General features: G+C 41.5%; 1 protein-coding gene across 1 annotated transcript in view; it reads right to left on the bottom strand.

The window, feature by feature from the left end:
• Positions 1–22,024, bottom strand: part of unc13a (unc-13 homolog A (C. elegans)) — a 45,514-nt gene that overhangs the window by 5,340 nt on the left and 18,150 nt on the right. The window contains exons 12-39 of the mRNA XM_072661053.1: positions 21,812–21,858; positions 20,679–20,757; positions 18,190–18,264; positions 17,872–18,091; positions 17,303–17,530; positions 16,456–16,597; positions 16,116–16,285; positions 15,543–15,658; positions 15,229–15,392; positions 14,875–15,028; positions 14,630–14,698; positions 14,122–14,211; positions 13,061–13,195; positions 12,516–12,649; positions 12,283–12,368; positions 11,929–12,055; positions 11,533–11,629; positions 11,001–11,144; positions 10,814–10,891; positions 10,696–10,719; positions 10,428–10,505; positions 10,235–10,323; positions 9,428–9,580; positions 9,100–9,223; positions 5,627–5,656; positions 4,464–4,520; positions 4,272–4,352; positions 2,909–3,056 (exon numbers count right to left, since the gene is read on the bottom strand). Of these exons, the coding sequence (XP_072517154.1) occupies positions 2,909–3,056; positions 4,272–4,352; positions 4,464–4,520; positions 5,627–5,656; positions 9,100–9,223; positions 9,428–9,580; positions 10,235–10,323; positions 10,428–10,505; positions 10,696–10,719; positions 10,814–10,891; positions 11,001–11,144; positions 11,533–11,629; positions 11,929–12,055; positions 12,283–12,368; positions 12,516–12,649; positions 13,061–13,195; positions 14,122–14,211; positions 14,630–14,698; positions 14,875–15,028; positions 15,229–15,392; positions 15,543–15,658; positions 16,116–16,285; positions 16,456–16,597; positions 17,303–17,530; positions 17,872–18,091; positions 18,190–18,264; positions 20,679–20,757; positions 21,812–21,858 (3,139 nt within the window). The remainder of the gene's footprint in view (positions 1–2,908; positions 3,057–4,271; positions 4,353–4,463; positions 4,521–5,626; positions 5,657–9,099; positions 9,224–9,427; positions 9,581–10,234; positions 10,324–10,427; positions 10,506–10,695; positions 10,720–10,813; positions 10,892–11,000; positions 11,145–11,532; positions 11,630–11,928; positions 12,056–12,282; positions 12,369–12,515; positions 12,650–13,060; positions 13,196–14,121; positions 14,212–14,629; positions 14,699–14,874; positions 15,029–15,228; positions 15,393–15,542; positions 15,659–16,115; positions 16,286–16,455; positions 16,598–17,302; positions 17,531–17,871; positions 18,092–18,189; positions 18,265–20,678; positions 20,758–21,811; positions 21,859–22,024) is intronic.

Below are 22,024 nucleotides of genomic sequence, written 5' to 3'. Positions count from 1 at the left end.
TTCATGCAGTAAGATGAGTTCCGACAGGGCTCAAGGACCAATCAGGGACCCTGGAATGCTGATGCAGGCTGACAGACAGTGTCACCTGACTTGAGAGGGCCCTTCTGATTGGCTGAGACCATGCTGTCATGTCTTCTATGAGCTTGGCTGCCTGAAGGCAGGGGGTTGGAGGGGTTAAGTAAGCTATAGTGGGGGAGGGACAACTGTGTAAGTCAGTGTGTGAGTGAGGGGACAACACTGCACAGAGACACACAGGACGGACCCTGCCTCTGGACACGCTGAGTCAAGGCCCATTACTGTCACTCTAACATTCACTCAATACAAGGCAAAGATGAGCAAAATGAGTAAGCAATAAGAGTACAGTAATGCATGAATGCTTTGTGATGCATCTGTCTGAAGGTGCTACTTCAACATCATGGGTTTTGGAATGCTAGAATCGAACAGTGATGTACTTTGATAATATTTAATTATCTATGGGCTGATTATTGCATAAAATAACATTATCTGGCTCTTTTTTAAAAGCAAGCCCTCTGCCATTATTTTGACTAAATGTAGGGGAGCTTTTTCCTGGTAAGGTAATCACTATTTTTCCAAAATCAGTCAGAAAATCACTCAAAATCTCTTTAAGACAATCATTACAAAATATAACTACCCTGACAAAAGTAGTTACAATCTCCAGAAAACAAGTCACTTTTTGGACCAACCAGGTTATTAGTTCAACAAAATAGGTCAAAATCTTAAAGTAATAATTAGTTCAAATCTCCAGAACACAAGCTGTTATAAATACAAAAACTCAAGATTGGAAAAATCAAGGCCTTCCAAGCATATAACAGGTTACATTTAGAGAAAGTAAAAAATTATACCAAGATAAATAATAAAAAGACATTTTTGATGGAAAAGGTTTATGTTAACATAAGGCTACCGCGATCAGTCATTTTATTATTATTTATTATTAGAAGCACTAATACTTTAAATGAATGTAGCTTTTAAGATTTCTAAAATGCTTGTCATTCCTATGTGCATGACTGTGTGCAGTCATTTTTCGATTTTTACCATATTACCCATCCCTATTTTACACTGAGCAAAGTGTCAGTGGCCTGCCAGAGCAGTATTATCACGATGCATGATCACCTAAAGAGAAAACACACTGGCGCTATTCTAGATGATGCTATTGTCTAGTAACAGATTTTAAAATTACACACATGCCTGCCTGAGGCCCTGGATGTGTCATCCCGGCATTCTGGATTTGCCAGTTTAAACCTACTATTTGACTGAATCGTTTAATCAACTAATTGCTAAAACAATCTATTTTTTTTTATCAAAATAGCCAAATCAAATCAAAGTGAAATTCAAGATTTCTTGTTGAACTATTATAGGTGTAACCAACCCAAGCAGCAACCTGGATTTAGCCAGCCCTTTTCTTCATTAAATTCTATTCAGAATATATAGTAAGAATATAGAATAGTGAAGCCTGTGAATCGAATCAAATCATTGGCCGAGTGTATCGTTTCACCCCTATTTCCTAAAGAACCATAATCAAAGTAAACTGTTACAAGGGTCAGAGCTTTACACCCTTAGAAAGATGGACAGAACTTGAAGCTCTCTCAGCTCCCTCAGACGAACACAGAATAAATTCCTGTAGAAGAGTCTCTCACTCATCTCACTTGCTCGCTGTCTCGGCTTGCTTGCTTGTCACTTGTACACCCACACACACACACACACACACACGCACGCACACAAAACAGAGCCCAAGCAGTCGTGAGTCATGGCTTCCCCTCAGCACTGCGCACGTGCTCCGCTTACACTGCAGAAGTGTGTATGCAGTCCTCATTCTCTGCCATTCAAAATCACACACTTCATCCTGGGCTTTGGTCCTTCTGTAGTGCCAGTATACATGTCTGACCGATGTATGTGCACATACAGCAAGTCAGTCCCACGGTGTCGTACATGCACGAGGCGGTCTGGCTGACCGTGACTGCTTCTGTGTGGGGGGATGTGGGTACTTGCAGGGCATGCGACTGGGCCGTTTGAATGGGGATGTGCATGATCTGACTGGGGGATGATTTGGGGTGGGTCACTGATCGATTCTTGGTGGTGCAGGGCGCTGGGCCCGGTGCAGACGTACCCTTCTCGGGGTACACATCCTCGCTATGGGTGAACCTCACCCCCTTCCCTCCATGAACTGGTGGAGAGAGAGGGGGAGGAGAGCAGGAAGGAAGAGAAGAAGTGTTGAATAAAGATATAAAGTAACGATTTGAGGAGAGAGACAGAGAGAGGTATGGAACAAAGAGAGAGGCAGAAGAAAAGAGAAAGAGAAAGGGAGAAAAAGGAAGAAAGACAGAAAGACACAAAGAGACAAGGAGAAAAACAAATACACCAACCAATCGCAGTCGGCTTTTTGATATTTTTGTTAACGGCCAGTTAAAAACAGATATAGCTTAATTTAGTGTATTATCACACATTCATAGACACACTTCTCCTAGCTCCATTGCTTTCAAACCTTTTTTAAAAGCTTAAATAAAGGAGTGACATTTATTCTAATTACATTTCGAGTGATCATTCATTAAAATGGCTTCACTGCCAGAGGCAGTAAAAGCCAAACTGTGTCAGGATTCCCATAGCATAATCACGACTACAATAACAGGGAAAGCACACAGAAAGAATCAGAGAGAGAGAAAGAAAGAGAGTCTTGGTCCCCTAGTCTTCACAAAATGTCTGTATCTCCTGACTAGGCTGAACTACAGGAATGCTGATTACATCTGCATATCATCTACAGAATGTAATTCTCATCCAAGATCACATATCTGCCAAGACAAACGGAGAAACTGCAAAGAGATGAACACAAGCCAGCTGTCAATGCTAATAAAAAGAACCCAACTGACAAAGAGAAGGACATCAGGGTACTTACCCTGTGCGTTCTGTGACTGGACAAAGGTCTTGATGAGCTTGTCAGTGGCCTGTGTGTAAAGGGACAGGGCGTAGTGAAGAGACTGCAGGTCAGGACTCTTCTCCAGGAAGGTTTTCTTCAGACCTACTCCTCCAGCATGGAAATATTGCTGCAAAATTCAAGATAAACATCAGCTAGCTGACTGGCTACTGTAAACTCTACAGTACACAGACACAACTACTGGCTATCTTCAGCAAAAATGCTCATATATAATATTAGGATTTGTTTGTGTTCAGCAACAAGAACATCAGTGAGGTCAGGATGTTGGATGATTACCACCCACCTCACCATGTCTTCTTACATTATTTCTTTTTTGTCTTTGTCTTTTACTAATTACTAATTATGTAAAGCTGCTTTGTGACGACAACAGTTGTAAAAAGCGCTATACAAATATTTTTTTTTGACTTGACTCACCCCCAACTCCCCAGCTAAGCCCAAAAGTACTGGATTGAGCACCAACCATCATTCTAGTGAACACAGTTCCACTGCTCCACAGCTCAATGCCTGGGGCTTTATATTATCCAAGCCCACACCTGGCATTAGACTTGGTGCCAACAGGTTCATGTTTATCTGCGGCAGAGAGTACTATTCTATTGGCAACACTTCTCTACAGGGGTCGGCAAGCTGTGTGTGTGCATTTGCACATCTGTGTCAGCAACCAGAATCTGCATCAGAATCAGATTTATTGGTCAAGCATGTTCACACACACAAGGAATTTATTCCAGCTGTGTCTCTGTGGGGCAGTGGTGGCTCAGCGGTTAGCGGTTAGAGTGCCGGGATATCGATAACAGGGTTGTGGGGTCGATTCCCGGGCTCAGCAAGCTGCCACTGTTGGGCCCTTGAGCAAGGCCCTTTACCCTCTCTGCTCCCCGGGCGCTGGAATTGGCTGCCCACCGCTCTGGGTGTGTGTGTACTCACTGCCAACACGTGTGTGTGTGAGTGTGTGTTCACTACCAGATGGGTTAAATGCGGAGGACGCTACAAATACGTGCACCTTTATCTTTACCTCTCTAGTATTTACAATATACAGCTGCTCTACATATAATTTCCAGACAATACACAACACACAGAGAACAACAGTACAATAGTATACATACTTTACTTTAGTATACATACTTTACATTTCTATACAGTGTGCTTTACAGTGTTATTCACAGAATAGCAGTATGCAACATTGAATATGCTGAATGCATTAACTGGAAAAGGAGTCCGCAAACATACTGGCATATAACGTATCATCAGGAATATGGATATGCAGTGGAAACTTCACTGCAGACCTAGAGATTACAAGGTATTCATGTTTTTGAAAGAGTTTAGTTACTACCTTGATAGTATCCAGGGCCAACTCAATGACTGCACATTGCTTAGGTGACAAGGCTTTGGCTTCCTCACGCACCATGTGCTCCTGTGAGGGCAAAACACACACACAGTCACAGAGTGATTTCAACAGCTATAATAATTTGATGGCATTTCTGCAATCAAACAATTAAATCATGAATAGGTAATACAGGGTTACCTTCAGCTTGGAAAGCTGCCCAAGCTCCTTCGCTGCATTGAAGATCAGCTGTGTACCCTGGAAGTGGAGGAAAAGAAAAGGCAAAATGGGAAAGCAAGAGACAGAAACAGAGAGAGAGAGAGAGAGAGAGAGAGAGAGAGAGAGAGAGAGAGAGAGAGAGAGAGAAAGAGAAAGAGAGGGAGAAAGGATATTAGTGAGGTGACTGAGTTGGGCAGTGCATAAGACAGAAATGCCACATAACAGAGGTCAGCAACAGACAGTTGGAGAAGTCGGACACGAACACACATTCTGAAACACGTATCATACAAACACAAGCACACACACGCACACACACACACACACACACACACACACACACACACACACACACACACACACACACACAGTTTCATCAAACCTAGAAGTTTTTTCTGCACACACTCACATTCTCACACACACACACACACACACACACACACACACACACACACACACAGACATAGCCTTTATAGAATGAAACGCAAGACAGTAAACTAGCTATGTACAGAAGACACAACTGACAGCACTGTACAGAAAGAGAAAAAGAGTTGAAAAGTCTATCAGATCCATGAGGTCCACAGCCTGTGTGACAACACTGTGGTGATATATCTGGTATCTAGGACTGGGCGATACACTAGTAAGGATATATCACTTAGTGAAAAAGGCTTGTGCACCTTAGCATTGTCCAATGCCCATACGATTAAAGTTTATGGTTAAGCTTCAACTAAAAGACATTCAGGAAATAAAACACAGAATGTGGCATACAATAGAAATAACCCTGCATTTCTACAACCATAAAAACATAACAAAAATAATCAATGAGACCAACATGGACTCTTAACGCACTGTCCATGGCTGCAAACCAGCTATCGTAACAGCATGCACTTTCTGGTCTATAGGTTCTAAAGGGTTTGAATGCTAAGTGTAGCCTGAAGGCCTGTATCATTCACTCAGCTATGGAACAGGGACGCTGGGATGGAGAGAGCTACTGCTAAGGGAAAATCTGAGAAAACAAGAAACCGGTTCGTTCCCATCGGTTTGGTTGGAGACAGGGGACCCGGGTGACACAGAGAAGAGAGACATTCAGAAATGGAGAGAGAAAGAAAGACAGGACACATTGAAACTAGAGGGGTTGTAGTCCTTACATCACTGTGACAAGCAAGCTTCACCCTGCCCTGTGAAGAGAGGACAGCGTTATTAACTCCAGAAGTGCTTCTACCTTCCTCACATTGGCTGACTGACAGGGACTGACAGAATGATAGGCCAATCAAATTAACTTCATAAAATGTGCACGATACATCAGAAATCAAAAACTAAAAACAGTGAATGTCTTGATCATAACAGGACCAGTTCCATTTCAAATGAAATTCCTCTATCCCTGATGTGTTCCATCTGCTTCGGAAATGGCTGATTTGATGAGCCTCGATATCAGTGCAGTGCAACCTACAAGCATACGAGTGAAAATATCTAAAGAGAAACACATTTCAGAGGTATAAATGAGAAAATGATGAGGAAAAAGGAGCTAAATTGTGGAATCAAAATGTATTAAATAATAAAATAAACCCAAATCATTTCAAGGTGGATTAACGAATGAAAGAAAAAAAGCAATTTTGATAACGCAAATATAAAAAAGGCAAAGGTAACTAGCTACATAAATAAGCTACGGTCACACTAGACATCTGCAGATTGCATTGCCTTGCATAATGGGTGTTGATGGGGGCTGGTCCGGAAGCATGGTCACCAACAAGTCCTTAGGTGCGTCCCAATTGCAAACTAATTACTAATACTACATACTTTCTGAATATGTAATATAGATAGAAATGTGAAAGCTGAGTACCCCAAATATCCCTGATGCATACTTTTATTGAGTGTGCTTTTGATGGACACTATTATCCCACAATGCAATGTGAAACAGAAAGGTAAGAACTACAGTTTGCAAAAATTATTAGAAATAAAAAAATGGCGGATAACGATGCAAGTGCAGCAGCGATGGCGGCAGGAGAAGTTGCAGTGGTGTATGTTGGCATAGCAACGCTTAGTACAAAACAGGTTAGTACGTTAACATTTTGCGTACTAACCTGCCAAATCTGGACTATTAACATTAACAGTATGTGGTAAATACCTTACAGTATTGTTTCTTATGAGGTTATTACGTTAGTGTGTAGTATGCAATTGGGACGCAACCCTTCGTTTTGGAGCTGTTAGCATGCTAATGTTAGCTTACTTGTCAAACATAATAAATAAAAACACAAACAAAAGTAAAAAATTAGCTATATTTTCAATAATTTGATACTAATGAGAGTACATTCAGTCACATCTAAACATTGTAGAACTGCTGTGGCTGGATATCTGTGTGAAGCTGTGCTTAGCTGGGGCTAACTCTTACTTTTAGCAGGATGGCAAACACAGCTGCCATAAACAGTAAAAACACAAAAAGTAAACCTAACCACCATGGTACAGTACGGTATACTGCGGTTTCTTTTAGTATAAAACAGTGTAATAATAAAAGTCTATAACAGCCATAGTTGGCGTCGGTGAGGCGATCACTCGGTTACCACCAAAAATATGATACAAAAGCGAGCATGATAATGCTAGTTCATTACATACTCGCTACAGTACAGCGTAGCATGGTACGTTTTAGTATAAAACTGTATATATTTGTATATATTGGTCAGGCAGTGGGTGATTTGTGTATGAGCTCTTCTCAGCTGATGAGGTAAGTTAGCGTTAGCATGTTGGCAGATTCAATTACCATAAACTACAGAAAGTAAAAATTACAGAAAGTTGCTGGTTACTCATGGATGCTAATTTACATGTTCACCAAAATTGAATCTAATGCAAGTTTCCCATGAAATTCTATTAAAATTATTGTAATGTTGTGAACAAAATGTCGCCTTCAGGTGCCTACTGTGACCACGGCTAATAAAATGATATTATAAAAGAATAGTACACAGGAACATACAACGGAACAGTACACAGACATTCTCATATTATTACTTCCCATGATTTAAAAAAAACTCAAATAAAAATGACATTGCTCAGATAAAGAAGGTGGAAGTTCCTCAAAGCCTGGTTTAGAACCCAAAGCAGTGTGACGCCCTGCTGTTTTAATATTAACCACGCCAAGAACACAACCAAAAACCAAATACCAGGACAGGATTGACAAAACAAAGTCTGCGGAGAGCACAGACTGGAAAGTCAGAATCGAGAGTTTGAGACGCAAGCAACGGACCGACAGAGGTGAGAGGGGTTCAAACAAGTGAGAGTGGGGGGAGGGTGGCACCAACTACTGCCCAAAACCACAAAGCCACCACCGGAGCCACCCAGGCTAGAAACCCGCCACGCAATGCAGGGGAGCAACAGGTGACAGTGGAAGCGTGAGAGAAAGAGTGCCACTTCCAGAGGAGAAAGTGAGGGTGAGAGATAGGGGTAAGGAGAAGAAAGAGGGTTCTGGGGGGCTGCAGGGAAGTGTGGAGGGCCACCAGATTGAAGGATTCGTTTTGGGAAGGCCTTGTCCGAGTCGACCAGGAATGCACCATGCTGCGGCCACTTCAGCTGGAAACGAGGGGAGGACGGGGATGATGAGAGAGCAGGTGAAAGAGAGAAAGAGACAGTGATGAAGAGGTGTAATGGACAGATGAGAACACACAGTGGAAGGGAGGGGGCAAGAGGGACTTTGCAGCCACATAGAGCAGAAGGAAAAGGGTGAAGGGGGTGGGGGCACCCGGCACTGACGGACTGCAGGACAGACAGACGCACAGAGAAGAGTGCTGCCGTACTTACTATCATCTGTGGAGGAGGAGCGGGGGGGAGAGCGAGAATGTAATAATAACCAGAAAGAAGGGTCAGTGAAGAGCCCCACATCAAAGCAAAGCAGCATCAACATCAAAAATGCCCTGAGTAGTGTAAAAAATCCCAGTTTTCAGTTTCTGCATTACTGACTATTAAGTTCTAGTGTTAACACTAGCAAAGGGCTACATTACATGGCTAGTGCTTTGTCATTAGCTTTAATGCACAGATCAGCACTGGCCTAAAAACCTTCCCAGAGACTGGGGATTTGGCGAAACGACATGGGGCTCTTTTATCAAAAAGAAAAAAAAAAAAAACAACAACAAAAACAACACAAATAAGAACAGATGTATCAACACAAACAAAAGAAATTCAGGCTGGTCTCTGATTCCATAATCACCAATACGTGATTGTTTTAAAATCATTGTTGACAAGAACAGATAGTAAAAACCCAATCTGGAGAACAAAGAGCAGCCTTTAGCGGGTGTTAGGATGATAATGGTGCACTCTCTTGGCCCTTGATTGATTCATTTTAAGTGAATGGAAGAATGGGCCTTTTTGCAAGTGAGTATTTGGGCCAGGGAAAAGGGACAATAGGGACAATACTGGTGCATCAAGTGGCAGCGCAAGTCCCCATCGCTCTTCACCTGTGACGGTCTTCAAGATCCATACAGGAAAACAGCAGGTAATGCTCAGTCACAGTTTAATGCTCACCTTCAAAAACTGCTTTTTATCAACTACTAAATTCGCCAGTAAAATATAGTACACATTGGGTTCCTAGACCGCTAAAGCAGCATGCAGAGAAGGGTTCATTTGGAGATGCCCTCACCGTTTGGTCAGTTAGAGGTGGCAACACGATAGTCTTCTCCATAGTGTTCATGACAAGCTTCCAGAGCTCCTTCAACACCCGCTTCAGAACAGTCTTCTCGCATATCTTAGCAAACAGTGACAGGCTGAGCAGATGGAAAAAGGAGATCACCACCATTGGAAAACAGAGTCATAATCCCACATGTAACATGTAATCTAGAATCAGCACTGACTGATGTTCCTTAACCACCTTGTTAAATTCATAAGATTTTTACAAAACCATCATGAATATAAATGATCACAAACAGTAAAACAATGCTCTTATGGCCATTTTGCTAGAGAAAACCTACTTGCTGTCCAGGAAGTCCATAATGGGCTGCAGAACGTTGTCTGCATCCTGGGCCACACTGCTGCAGGCGCTAGCTGGAACGTTGCCTGTGCCTTTCACTTGGCTCAGAATATCTCCCATCTGCTTCACATTCTCCTCTATGTTGGGCTGGAAACTATAAGAGGCAGTCATAGGAAAAACATCACTACATTACTCACAACCCAACCAAATGCTAACCACTGGTGAGAGGTTAAAAGCTAGTTCTTACAAAATGTAAATTTGACAATTCTGCAGTGGTATTACAGTGCCTTTGAATCGTGGTCCATATACACTATATGGACAAAAATATTGGGACACCTGCTCATTAACTGTTTCTTATGAAATCTAAAAAAAATAAATATAAAAAGTTGGTGTATGTGTCTCTACTGTCCAGGTAAAGGTATTGCTGAATTGCATTCAGTGACAAGAGTGTTAGTGAGCTCAGGATGTTGGACTTACAACTCCACCTCATCTCTAACACATCCCAAAAGTATTGGACGGAGCACAATCACAGTACACAGTTCCACTGCTCCACAGCTCAATGACTATATACCCCTCAAGCCCACGCCTGGAATTAGGGCTTGGTGCTTTGAGTCCTATTGTAGGCAATATTTCTCTACAGGGACTGTGTGTGTGTGTGTGCGTGCATTTGCACATCTGTCAGCAGTGAGTGCAACCTAAAGTAGCTAAAGGGATGTCCACATTTACACATATAATGTATGTGATACACTAGACAGTCAGAAGGGAAAATCTTAAGAGATGGATCCAACTCTGAAACTGTCTAATTCACCTGGTTGCAAAGATCCTGGCCAGGTCATCCAACACATTGTTGAGCTTCACCTGCAGCTCCTTCAGGATGTCACTTGCCTCAACGTTCAGCTGAAACACACAATGCTCTTGTTGACAACAAATAAACACATTTCCAGAATGCTATCTCTGGATAACTCAACAAAACTTTTTTAGAATTTTAGATGCTGACTCACATCTTTGCCTCCCATGGCCTCAAACATCTTCTCCAGCTGTACTCGGAGCTGCTGAATGTTGTTGATCAGGATGCAAGGCTACATAAACAGGAAATTCCACACAAGGTAAATGATTCTAAATGTGCTAAATGACCAACAATTAGTAAATTACCTCATAATCTAATAAGACAACCGAAATCTCACTAACAAACTTTCACTCTAACACAATAGATTCAGATTCCTATAGAGGTTCTCATTAATCAAATGAACTAACTCAGACCGACCATACCTTTATAGCACCATCTTTCGCATTCTGTAATTAAAAGGTAAAGGAAATGCATCATGATAAGCAAAATCAGACAAATGACTAAGCAAAACGATGTTACAAAAGCATTTCAGACATTTACCACTTTCTCCTTAGTGCAGTGATTAGGGAAGTCCCTGGATATGATGTCAGCATAGGAGAGCAGAACGTTGCTTATTGTCTGAAGATTGGAAAGTCAGAAAATACACACATCATGACTCTGATTCCCTAAAGAAGTATTATTTACATTAGTTAGGGAATAAACCCTTTGACTGTTCCTTAATATTCACCTTTGCAAATCTCTTCATGTAGTGGCCCACAATCTGCGGGTCGGGGCATTCCAGCTTTTTAATGATTTCAAAGCTCTGGTTGAGCTGTGAAAAGACATCCACCACCGAGCAGGAGAAGAGAGCATGCTCTGAAGTCTGCTGGTACTGTGGGGGGAGATGAAAGAAAAAAGTGAGTGGGTGGGTCAGAGAAAGTTCCTGAAGCTTTGCAGCCTGAAAGCCAGCAGGCTATTTGTGGCCAGACACCAGCAGATGCGATTTCTCTTGTCTGGGACTAATTGGGTTGAGGTGAGGCAGTGGTGAGTCTCACAAGGGACAGAGGTGGGAAAAAAATTATCTGAAGGGCTCTCCTGTTGGCTGGGGAATGAGCTGGAGTGGCTGGGTGGCTAATTCATCAAACATTGTGAAGTGTCCTGCAGCAAGCTAGAGAACTGTGCCACCACCATCTCCCTTAGACATCACTACCTTATACAGACTATAAATATTGGAAAAAAGAAAACTACGGTTCAGTTCAGTAGAAAAAAAAAAATCTTACTCCATCTTTTTTGTCCCTTTCCAGAGCTCCATGCAGAAAGTCTCGAGAAACCTCTTCATTCTCATCTAACCACTGGATGACAAAAGGCTCGAACCACCTGCACATTGGCACAAAGGTGTATTTATTTATTTATTTTTATTGTACAGTGTAACATACTTTGCAAATGTTTTAGGCATATATAAATAATTATAATAAATAGATATTAACAATACATTGTCATTTCCAAACCTCCCCTTTAGGAAACCTAGTATTTACAGATCCAATAGCTAGTTTAGCTAATCAATGCTTAATCAAGGCCCATTGCTCTAAAAAAATTATTTGCTGCATAAGACTTATTTACAGTTCAGTAAATTTGTGTGTGTTTGTGTCAAAGGAAAGGGAGCGAAAGTCACTTACGCAGGATACTCTGGCACTCTGCTCTTAAAGAAAGGCAGGTCTTTGCAGTACTCATTGTAGAGCCACTTCACTTTGAAGTGCAGGTTCATGTAATCAGCACTTTTACACAGGCGGTTCTTTTCATGCTCTGAGTGTGGGAGAGGTGAAGACAATGACACTTCATTACAAACCAGGTGGACACAAAGAGGATGCAGCTGTATCAGTGCAGAGCAAAAGAGCATGAATCAGTGGCAGAATTTTATCTCACATCGACTGGGGCATAAATACAGCATTTAGTAAACAACAAAAGAAACACCTGTAATGTATCTCAACCTAACTGACACTTTCTACACTTTTTAAAAAAAAAACACTCACCCTCCATGGCATACTTCATGTCCTGGGCAAATAGGTTCCACATGACCTCTGCGCTGATCTTCCCAACATTCAGCTCCTGGGGAAACCTGAGTGTAAAATAAAAGTTCAGTGGAGCTCTGCAGTCTAGTCTCCTAAGCCTATTCATTAAGGTCTCTAAGAAAAGCTAGGACTAGTAAAAGTCCTGGAACTCTGAGGAGAAGGTAGACAGTCTGGTGAGTTGGCTATAAACTCACTGGTTAAGGCAAGGAGTGTAAGAATTCTTGTCTTCTTCAATGATGGAAACGATGAGGGTGATCAGTTTGGACCAGAAGTCCAAGTTCTTTATGCTTGGACCCTGCTCCTCTGGAGGAACCTCACCTTTCTTTGACTGTATGAAAAAGAGAAAGCTGTGTCCTGAAACCTCACCACAGACAGAAGCTCACACTTTGTTTAATCACTCCAAACCCCTAAGAGATGACCGGAACAATCATTATGAGCTAAAAAAAACGATTTAAGCTAACAAACAAGCAAAATTATACCAGTTGTGGCAGCTAAGCAAGATAAAGAAGAATCTTGTGGAGGCCTCCAAAATATATTTAGAGCTTCAGGGTCATTTATTTAATTCAAAGGAACTTCACTGTGTGATATTCATAAGAGTTGTTGTGCTCATTAAGCATGGACAAAAGCTATAATCTAGCTGTACTGTTGTTAAAGGAGCTGAATATCCAGAGTCAAGATCCAGAATAGCCTTGTGCCCCAGTGTTTGGCAGTGATGCTGCACCATAGAGAAGTAGCTCACCGGGTCAGTCTGGTACTCTCGGCTGTAGAGTTCATGGCAGTTGTTGAAGATGTACTCATAAGTAGAGTTGAGGCAGGCCTTCACACAGTCTTTCACAACCTGGCTAGCACGAGGAGGGCTCTGTAGCTCTTGGACCTGGGAAAACAGAAGTAATTCAGCTAGATGGACATTTTGTGAAAGCCTCTGTTTACTGTTTTTAAATGTTAAAGTTTGCCACGCACTTATCACACAGCATGAAATCAAATTCCACCTTAAAACAGCACTGCAGTTATGGTCTGCCTCATTTAAGATGGAACGTAAGAAGTAAGAAGCTGGAGAATAGCTCAAGTCTTATAAGTGCAGCCGTGTTTGTTTTTACATAAATCCCCATCTTTTAAAGTTAAAAGCAGAAATGTTATTATGAAGTAATGTGACGAGATGGTTAAATTTCCAGAAGCAGGACAATTCCACACTGTTTTAGCGAATAATATGACAGAAGTGCATGTTGAACACTCAACATCTTAAAAGAGCGGTATGACTGGCAGACTTACACTGATTAACACAGGTGTTGCTACAGTTTAGGAAGGTGTGTGCTGGGGGGTAGAAGGTCAAATGAACTAGTGGAATTATCTAGTGGAATGTAGGTTGGTGACAAACATATTGCTAACTCTAATTGTTTTTTTGGCTGACTTGGTTAGACAGGCCTAATTTAGTCTAGCCCAACTTAAATCCTTTAACAGAAATTACTTTTTCAGAAAATGTTGAATCAGAGGGTAGGGATTCATTTATATCTGATATGGTTTGGCTGATAAAATCAGTAGCTCCTTAATAATATGGCATAATAATAGCATAAATATGGCATGGTATCACTTTTCCATTTCAAGGCTAATACGTTCTGATACTCTGATTCCATTTGTTCGTATATAAGCAAAATTTATATCAACTATATGTTCATATTCATGTTCAATATATCTTTTTTAAAGTATCACCATATATTAAATAGTAAGCTCTGCATTGTGATATGTATTGTACCACCAGGTTCTTGTCAATTCGAGTGTCTATGATTTGTGTGAGTGAGATACCTTCATCCTAAAGAAAGTGATACTGGTCAGTAGGTCCACAGTGGACTTTAGGTCCTGAAGCCTCTCTGGACTACTGGCTGGGAAGTTGTTCTGTAACAGTAAAAAGAGCAAATTAAGAACATGTTCTGTAAAAGACCCAAAGAGCTAGATTTCAGTGGAACGATCACAGTTTGTCCCCATCATTCTGACCCTTTCCTGAGCAAAATCTCGACAGTCCATTTTCTAAGACCCTGATTATTTCATAACGCTGTCAGCTCTGCAAGCTCATGATCCTTATTCTTCCAATCAGACAGCATAGAGAGGAGAACTCCCTTGCCTGCAGGGAACTCGGGGAACTCCACGCTAATCTGTCTGCTGTGGTTAAAACAAAGCCCTCAGAGAGAGCCACAGTCAGAGCTAGAGAGCAAAAGAGTATTAAAGAGTGAGAGAGAGAAGCACAGACTGAGGGAGATGGAGTTAGAGAAGCTCAAACTCAGAGACCATAAGACACAATGTGAGGACACAGTACCCTGTACATGGAGAGATCAATCCTCAGCGAGTTATGTAGCTGATCCAGAAGCTTGACAAAGCGCTCTTTCTGTATGAAACATAACCCAGAAAACACATTCAAAAAATTAGACTAGTACTAACATGCTTACACTGCTTATTATTCATATGTTCTCATTGTTCTAATGCTTGTTTTTTTAAGTATGTGTATGTGTGTGTGTGTGTGTGTGTGTGTGTGTGTGTATAAATAGTGTATGAGTGACCCACCCCAAAGTTGGAGGCAGCAAAGCGATCGGAGGCAGAGACATTGTTGGTGGCCTGAGTGGTGTGGGCGTAGTAGGCATTGATGTTGGCCAGCAGAGTGCTCATCACAGCAGGCACTCCCGGGCACATGTACTTAGATGACAGACAAGCAAAGTGTCTAATGCCAAAAAGCAAAGAGAGAGAAAAAAAAGAAAAAATAAGCCAGCCATTCTCTGATTTTATTTCAGGCGAGAACCCAGTGCTGTCTGTGTGCAGAAGTAAAATGACACTCATATAAAATCATGGCAAGCATATAATAACAAATGTTAATGCTAGTGTAATTTAATGTTATTAATTGGCCTTTAGACAGAAGCTCACGTCATGGCTTGGTAAATAGATTCCACTCCATATCGCATAGCGAACTCATCCACAATCTCTTGCGGCGTCTCTTCAAAGTAGACCTTCCAGGCATCGTCCCCCTTAGCGTCCGGAATCTTCACTACCCCGTTGTTTTGGAGGTCTGTCACATAGTGAAAGAGGTTCTGCACACAGAGAGAGACAGGATTTTCAAACAGAGCACAACAAAACTCTCATCATCTCTCAAGTCTGTTTGATAAGAACCACTCAAGGCAATTTTGTCTGCCTCATCGTTATCACCATTGTCGTCCATGTGAGTTGACTGGCACACTAACCTCGTGCAGGCAGGTGTACTGGACATGGTAAGGGGCCACTGTCTCCTCTCCTTTGATCTCTACGCTGATATGCATACGGATGGCTCCTGACACAGCTGACTTGTCTGTACGCTTGTCTGAATAGGAAGCAGAGCAGTGTGTTAACATGACGCCAAGAGATCATCCAAACTGCAAGAAACCCTGAGTTTTTGTGTCATATTTTTAAATCTAGTTAATCAAAAAGGAGAAGAAAAACTACACTGTAAGATGTTAGAAAGAGTATCAATTGCGATAAATTCAATAATCACAAGCATTACAAAAAGACTAAGGACTAATTTATAAAGAGCATCAGCAGATCTACTGTAACGATACAAAGGTACTGGGGGGGGGGGTGTCAGGAACAATTTTCTTAACTAACCATAATGGCAGAATTGTTTGAGTTGTGGGGCTCAGTGTAGTATCTTGTCATGGGGCTCAAAATCCCTGGCAGTGCCCCCTGAATTGCTCATTCATATATGAGGATTTCTGTTTGTTTTGCTAAGGCTGTGCTTCTATTACACATCTTAAAGAGAACGCTGAGATTTCTTAACTCACCCAGGTTGTACCAGACGTCCATCTCTCCACTCAGTGTTCGCACCTCGATGATAGTCTGCCCCAGGAAGTCATCCGATTCTCGCTTAAACTTCTGCTTCACACGCGATTTGATGTCATCGTCTTCATCCCACACTCGTACTTTGATTCGATCAGAGGAGTTGTGGCACTCACTGAAAGCAGAGATGAGACCGGACCTAATTTTCTGTTCTATTAGACCAAGTTCTACTGTCTCTACTGAACCTGGCTCATGGAATGAATTTTACTTTGTGAGTGAGAGACATCAACTATTAAATATGGTTGTATTTTCATTATCAATTAATACTGAAGCCGTCATACTTACAAATTGAAAGACTCATCCCAGACAGGGTTAAGGTTGCCATAGATGGTCTTGGTCCTCTTCTTGGTTTTGCCCACCTGCACTGTGACATAGGGGTCACTGGAGCCAGTCTTATCCTTGGCCTGGAGGCCCTGGGCACACAGCACTGTGGAGAGGGATGGACTTAGGGTGCAGCTTATTCTGTTATATTAGTCAAAATCTTGGGTTTTAACCCAGAACAAAACTCCAATACCTATATAACCTATACCGCCAACATGCTTTGTTGTCATATTAAAGACATTTTGAAGTGAAGTATACTTTTAAAGTTTGATGGGTATGTATACTTTTGCAGAGTTGTTTGTTCTTCACACATACACCGATCCTCCAAATATTGAGTTGGTAAAAGAGTAAATAACAGTAAGTATTTTGTAAGTATCTTTTAGGTTCTTTGCTCTCAGCACAGATATTTTTATGCATTTACATTTATCCTCCTTCACTATTTTCAAGTCAGCAAAACAGTCACCCACACACTCATCTATAATGCTCAAAGGTGGGTTGTTCTGCATAACAAATGCGGAGCCTGTGCAACGCTTCAGAGTGTTTTGATCAACAGGAATGCTGGCTTGTATTCTTGTTAGTGGATTGGCCCAATTGTAAAGAAATTCCCTGTATATAATAGAATATTTTAATGCATAGTAAGGATAAACAAGAATATACTAGAATAAACAGGAATAACAATGGAATTTGTGTTAATTTATACATAGCTGTCTATGACCAAGAAGCAATTTATATAGTGTTCCTCTTAGTTCAACAGCCCAACAGATAATGTAGGTCAGAAAAAATAGTTGCCATTGTTCAGCTGACTCCCCACCTGTGATGCTGATCTTGGCTGACCACTTGGATGTTCCATCCAGGACGCTCTGCTTGACCTGCTTCATCTGAGTGACGTGAGTGGCCTTAACCACTCCGAACACATCCTGGATGAGCTCGAAGATCTCCGGCTTGTTCCTTTCTCTGATCTTCATGCGGTCCTTCAGCACCATGATGATGTTCTGTGTGCGGTCCTCTGCGCCATGCTTAGAACTCTTCTCTGCCGCTCCTATAAGAAAGGACATAAAAAAGGAAAGGGGAGATGGAAAGAGTGAGGAAAGCACATACAGCACAAACAGCTCTACTGACTCTCATTACTGATTCATTAGTAAGCTTCAAAACATTTCCGTTTTGGAGCTTCAAAACATTTGCAGAAACAAGATTTCAGAAAATATTAAAATTAGAGCTCCACTGCAGAAATGCAAACACAGGCTACATGTACTAAATAGTAATATAAAGAGTTTGTGTATAGTGGGATTGGTATCATGTTTACACGTTAATTACAGAAAAGACAGATCGGGTGTTTCAACAAGAAAAGAGTTTCACAGACGTCCTAAAACAAGGCCTTACTCTGCAAACAGTCAGCATTCAGTAGGTCCTGGCACTTCTCGTGGCATTTAACACCACACTCGGTGCATCTCATGCCCTGTCGTGCGATCCCCCACAGCAGCCCTTCGCACTCATAGCAGTAGGTGGGTGTCGTAGCTGTCCACACCTCAAAGTTATGGGGTGTAGTACAGGATATGGGATAGATAAGAGCCTGGAGGGTCTTCTTATACACATGACTCTTCTGCATGGGCAAAACAATTAAGAGTGATAAAGAAAGGAGGGTAATCCAGAGGGGTAAGAATCAAGAGAGGATGTGAAAGAGAGAGTGTGTTAGCATACCAGCTCTTCATTGTTGAGAGTGCTGGAGGCCATAGCTGAGGTAATTCCAGCCTTGCGCGAGTTCTGGACGAGGGACTGAGGCAGAGAGCAAGAAAATAATGTGTAAGTGTACAAGATCTGTGTGCATAAGTTGTACATAAAGGAATCGAGATTACAACTAAAACATTGTGCTATTAGAACCCCAAGTTATGGAACTCGTGCACTATTTTTCTGGTTGTTTATTGATTGGGATAATCTACTTGCATATGAAGACAGTTCTCTATTGTCATGCTCTTTTTCCCAACTATTCCAGACTCACCATTGCCTGTTTGGGGCAGAAGGAAGAAGGAAAAGGAAAACAGAAAAGTGTATTACTATGAAGACCAAACAACCAGACCATTGTTTTATAAAATCACAGTACATTAAAAAGCAGACAGACCACTCTGAAAAGGCCTTTGTAAAGATCTAAGCCTCTGAGAGATCAATGGAGAGTACTCATAAAGCAATACACACTGTCTGATCCACAATAACCAAATTTGGAAAAATGCTTGTGTTTCTGTAACACAGTGGTAGGTAGGACTGGGCCATTAATCCACAATTACTCAAAATGAATCCTTTTTTCTTTTTCAGTTTATAGTACAGTATATATTTAAATACTATCACAAGTGTAGTCATGTGATTCCGCCCTGTCTGATCTGCAACATGAAAGCAACATGGAGGAGAACTAGAAAAAATGGAGCCATCTGAGCAACTCGAGGATCTTATACAATCGCTCATTAATCATAATCGAGCTAAAACTTTTAATTAATCGTGATACTGATTTCATATTGGCTAGCACTAGGAAAAGATAAGAGAGAAAAAGAGAGAAACACGGTGAGAAGAAGAAGAAGAACAGCAGGATGAACATGAGATAAGGAGGAGCACAAGGAGGCCAGTTTTTTGTGTCCCAGATGAACTGTGTTTGACACGCGTTTTAATCCTGTTCCTGTCAGCACTTGTTTCTGTCAGGCTGGGCAGCTCCGGCTCTCAGAACTCCTGTGGGTGCCGGTAAGCTGGATTAAAACAGACAAACCGCTGGACTATTTAGTGCAGTATGCTAATTTTCCCTCTAGCTTTAACAGGGATTGGAAGTGTGAAGCATGGAGCAGGGAGCGGTGCTGCTGAATGCTCTGTCGCAGTGTGTCACAGGGTTTGTGTCAAGAATGATCAGTTTGAGACAGGAGCGCTCAGTCTGAGTCACAGCGTTCAGCCTGAGTCAGGATTTACAGAGTCAGGAATGTTCACTTTCAGCCAGGGGTGCTGAGCTGAGTCAGGCTTGGCTCAAAACTAGAAGAGCCTTGTCTGGTTGCTTCTTCTAATCACTTTACTGCAACCCTGGTTCTGGAATGGATGCTCAATCTCTGGTTTTAATTAAACTACATCCAAATATTTTCCAAATATTTTGCAAATATATGCCTGTATCATAGTAAGAGATGATATCTGTATAGTTCAATAAGTACAGACTGTAGTCCATCTGTGTCACTGCAGTGCTGAGAATAACCCCCCACCCAAATACTACCTGCTCTGTGATGGTCCTGTGGGGTTCTGAATATTGAAGAACGGGGTGAAAGGAGGCTAAGAAAGTATGCAGAGAAACAGACGGAAGGAGCCATCTATATGGTAACACACTTAAAACTAAATAATCAATACTGATTATATAGACCAAAACCAACATCAACACTACCCTGGACACCCATGATCCTGAACACAGAAGTAGTGGTCAGAGAAAGAACTAAAGCTCTAAAGTCTAAATGTACATTTTCTTTAATGGGGAAATCTGATACAGTGAATGAATACGGCTATTTATTTGTTAAAGAACGGTGTTACAAGTACACAGCACATCAGCACAGTGTATTCTGGGACTTTGGTGTGGTATAGCTTAGACAGATGTAACAATTCTAAGAAGCTGAAAGGGAGAAGGAAACCATAATGATGTGACTTTGAAGAGAAAGGGAAAACAAGAGAGTGAGTTTGAAAGAGAGAAAGAGAGGATACGCTTCAATCATCTGCCCTGAGTCAATACGATGAAACAACTTCTTGTTTTGATAGAGGGACACACAAACACCCACATCACAAACAAGCAAACGTACAGGTTTAATAAAACCAGAACCACAAGAGACTGGATCTGGACTGAAGAAAAGTGCAGAATCAAAAACAAAGTACAGAGAACAAACAGGCTCAGAAAGTAGGCCAAAGAGGGGACAGGTTCATACAGAGAGTACATTACTCAGCAAGAGAGCAGAGATGCTGAGAGAGTGAGTGTACAAACTCATTTGTCAAAGTTGAAGCCTGAGCTGAGTAAATCTTAAAGAATGCCCAACCCAGAAACCAAGCGTGACCAAAGCATGCCAGTGAAGTTAAGACTGTCCCATCTTACTGATGGATTTGGGCCTCATTTATGTTATGTACAGCTCTTTAAATACCACAACCTTAGGCTGACCAAGGACAAGGAGACTGTAAATATGACTCACCAAATCTCGGACCAGTGGGATGGCCTTCCGTTTGCGCAGGTCAGGCATGCTGTCTATGCTGTACAGAGCACCTCCAGGCCTGAGAAAAGATGTGGATTTAGATTAGAAGATTTAGAGCAAACGTGAGCCAAAGGAGAAGCACTAAAGGTAACCTTATTCCTATCATCTTTTCTTAGCATTTAGTTTCTTGTTGTATGTATTTTTGAGAGCATAAAAATGGGCAACTGTGCAAAAAAGTAGTGTGGGCCCTTCAAGTTGCCAGATTTTGAAATCATGCATAAACTTATTGGTCACCTAATATTAAGCCAGTTGAATGAATACTTTATTATGACAAAGAACTGTGCAAAAAGTACTTTGTCTCACCAGTAATTTGTCACGTGTCTCACCAGCACTAGACGTCATATGGTTTTTAAGCTAAATTGGGTTGGCCTGTAGACTTTTTTTAGTCCAAAGAAAGACACTGACTAAGCATAACCCAGTTTTCAATCTGATTTGGTCCAAATTTAGCCAAAAGTGGACCACATATATCCCTTATATAGCCATGATTTTGATGAAAAAGTACACCCAAACCCAAACTCATATTTAATAACTGGTGTTCAAAAATCTTACACAAACGTCTTGGCAAGGAAAGAGACAGGTAAAACCAATGCGTTCGACGTCTGCTCCTACAGCAGTGAAGGACCTCTACTTAATGCAGGATGTTTAATTTAGATATAGAGATGTTTTTTTCCAAGCAGCCCTGACGACCTGAAAAAGACAGCTTTTCATATACCAATGCTCTTAAGATGTCATTCAAAGTCGTCTTTCTAGTTTTTGCTGGATGGGTTCACTCTTCCATATGAATGTGTGCATACACCTGTGCACAGTACTGGAAATGTATTCATATGCACTTATTTACTTGTTTTACAAGAATATGTTTTGTTGTTTTTGCAGATGGACAATTGGGTTTTGTAGCTAGTGAATATCTGCATAAGCTTAAGTATCATTATGGTTTACTGGAGGTATTGTTCACATGCATATTGTTAACTAGTTAACATTTAGCCAAAAATTAGTACTTTTGATCCATTACAAAAATCAAAGGACAGCGCTAGGGTCATGTTGTGGCACTCTTCTACCTTCTCCAGCTCACTCACCCTGCTTGAAGAAACAATGATGCCAGTCCAGGAGTCTCGCCCCGGGCCTGCAGACAGCAGAGACACACGTTCAGACTCAGAGCTCCATCAATTACCGCTTCCTCCCTCTGCCAAACTACATTTAAGTCCTCGTTTACTTCATTTCGAAACCCACAGACTGTCTTTTCATCGAGTATTGCTCCTATTAGAGGAAAAGGCCATAGTCTGATTTGT

The sequence above is a fragment of the Salminus brasiliensis genome, chromosome 17, assembly GCF_030463535.1.
Source record: "Salminus brasiliensis chromosome 17, fSalBra1.hap2, whole genome shotgun sequence".
Lineage (NCBI taxonomy): Eukaryota > Metazoa > Chordata > Actinopteri > Characiformes > Bryconidae > Salminus > Salminus brasiliensis.
The sequence above is the reverse complement of the archived record's forward strand: the minus strand, read 5'-3'. Positions and strand labels throughout refer to the sequence as shown.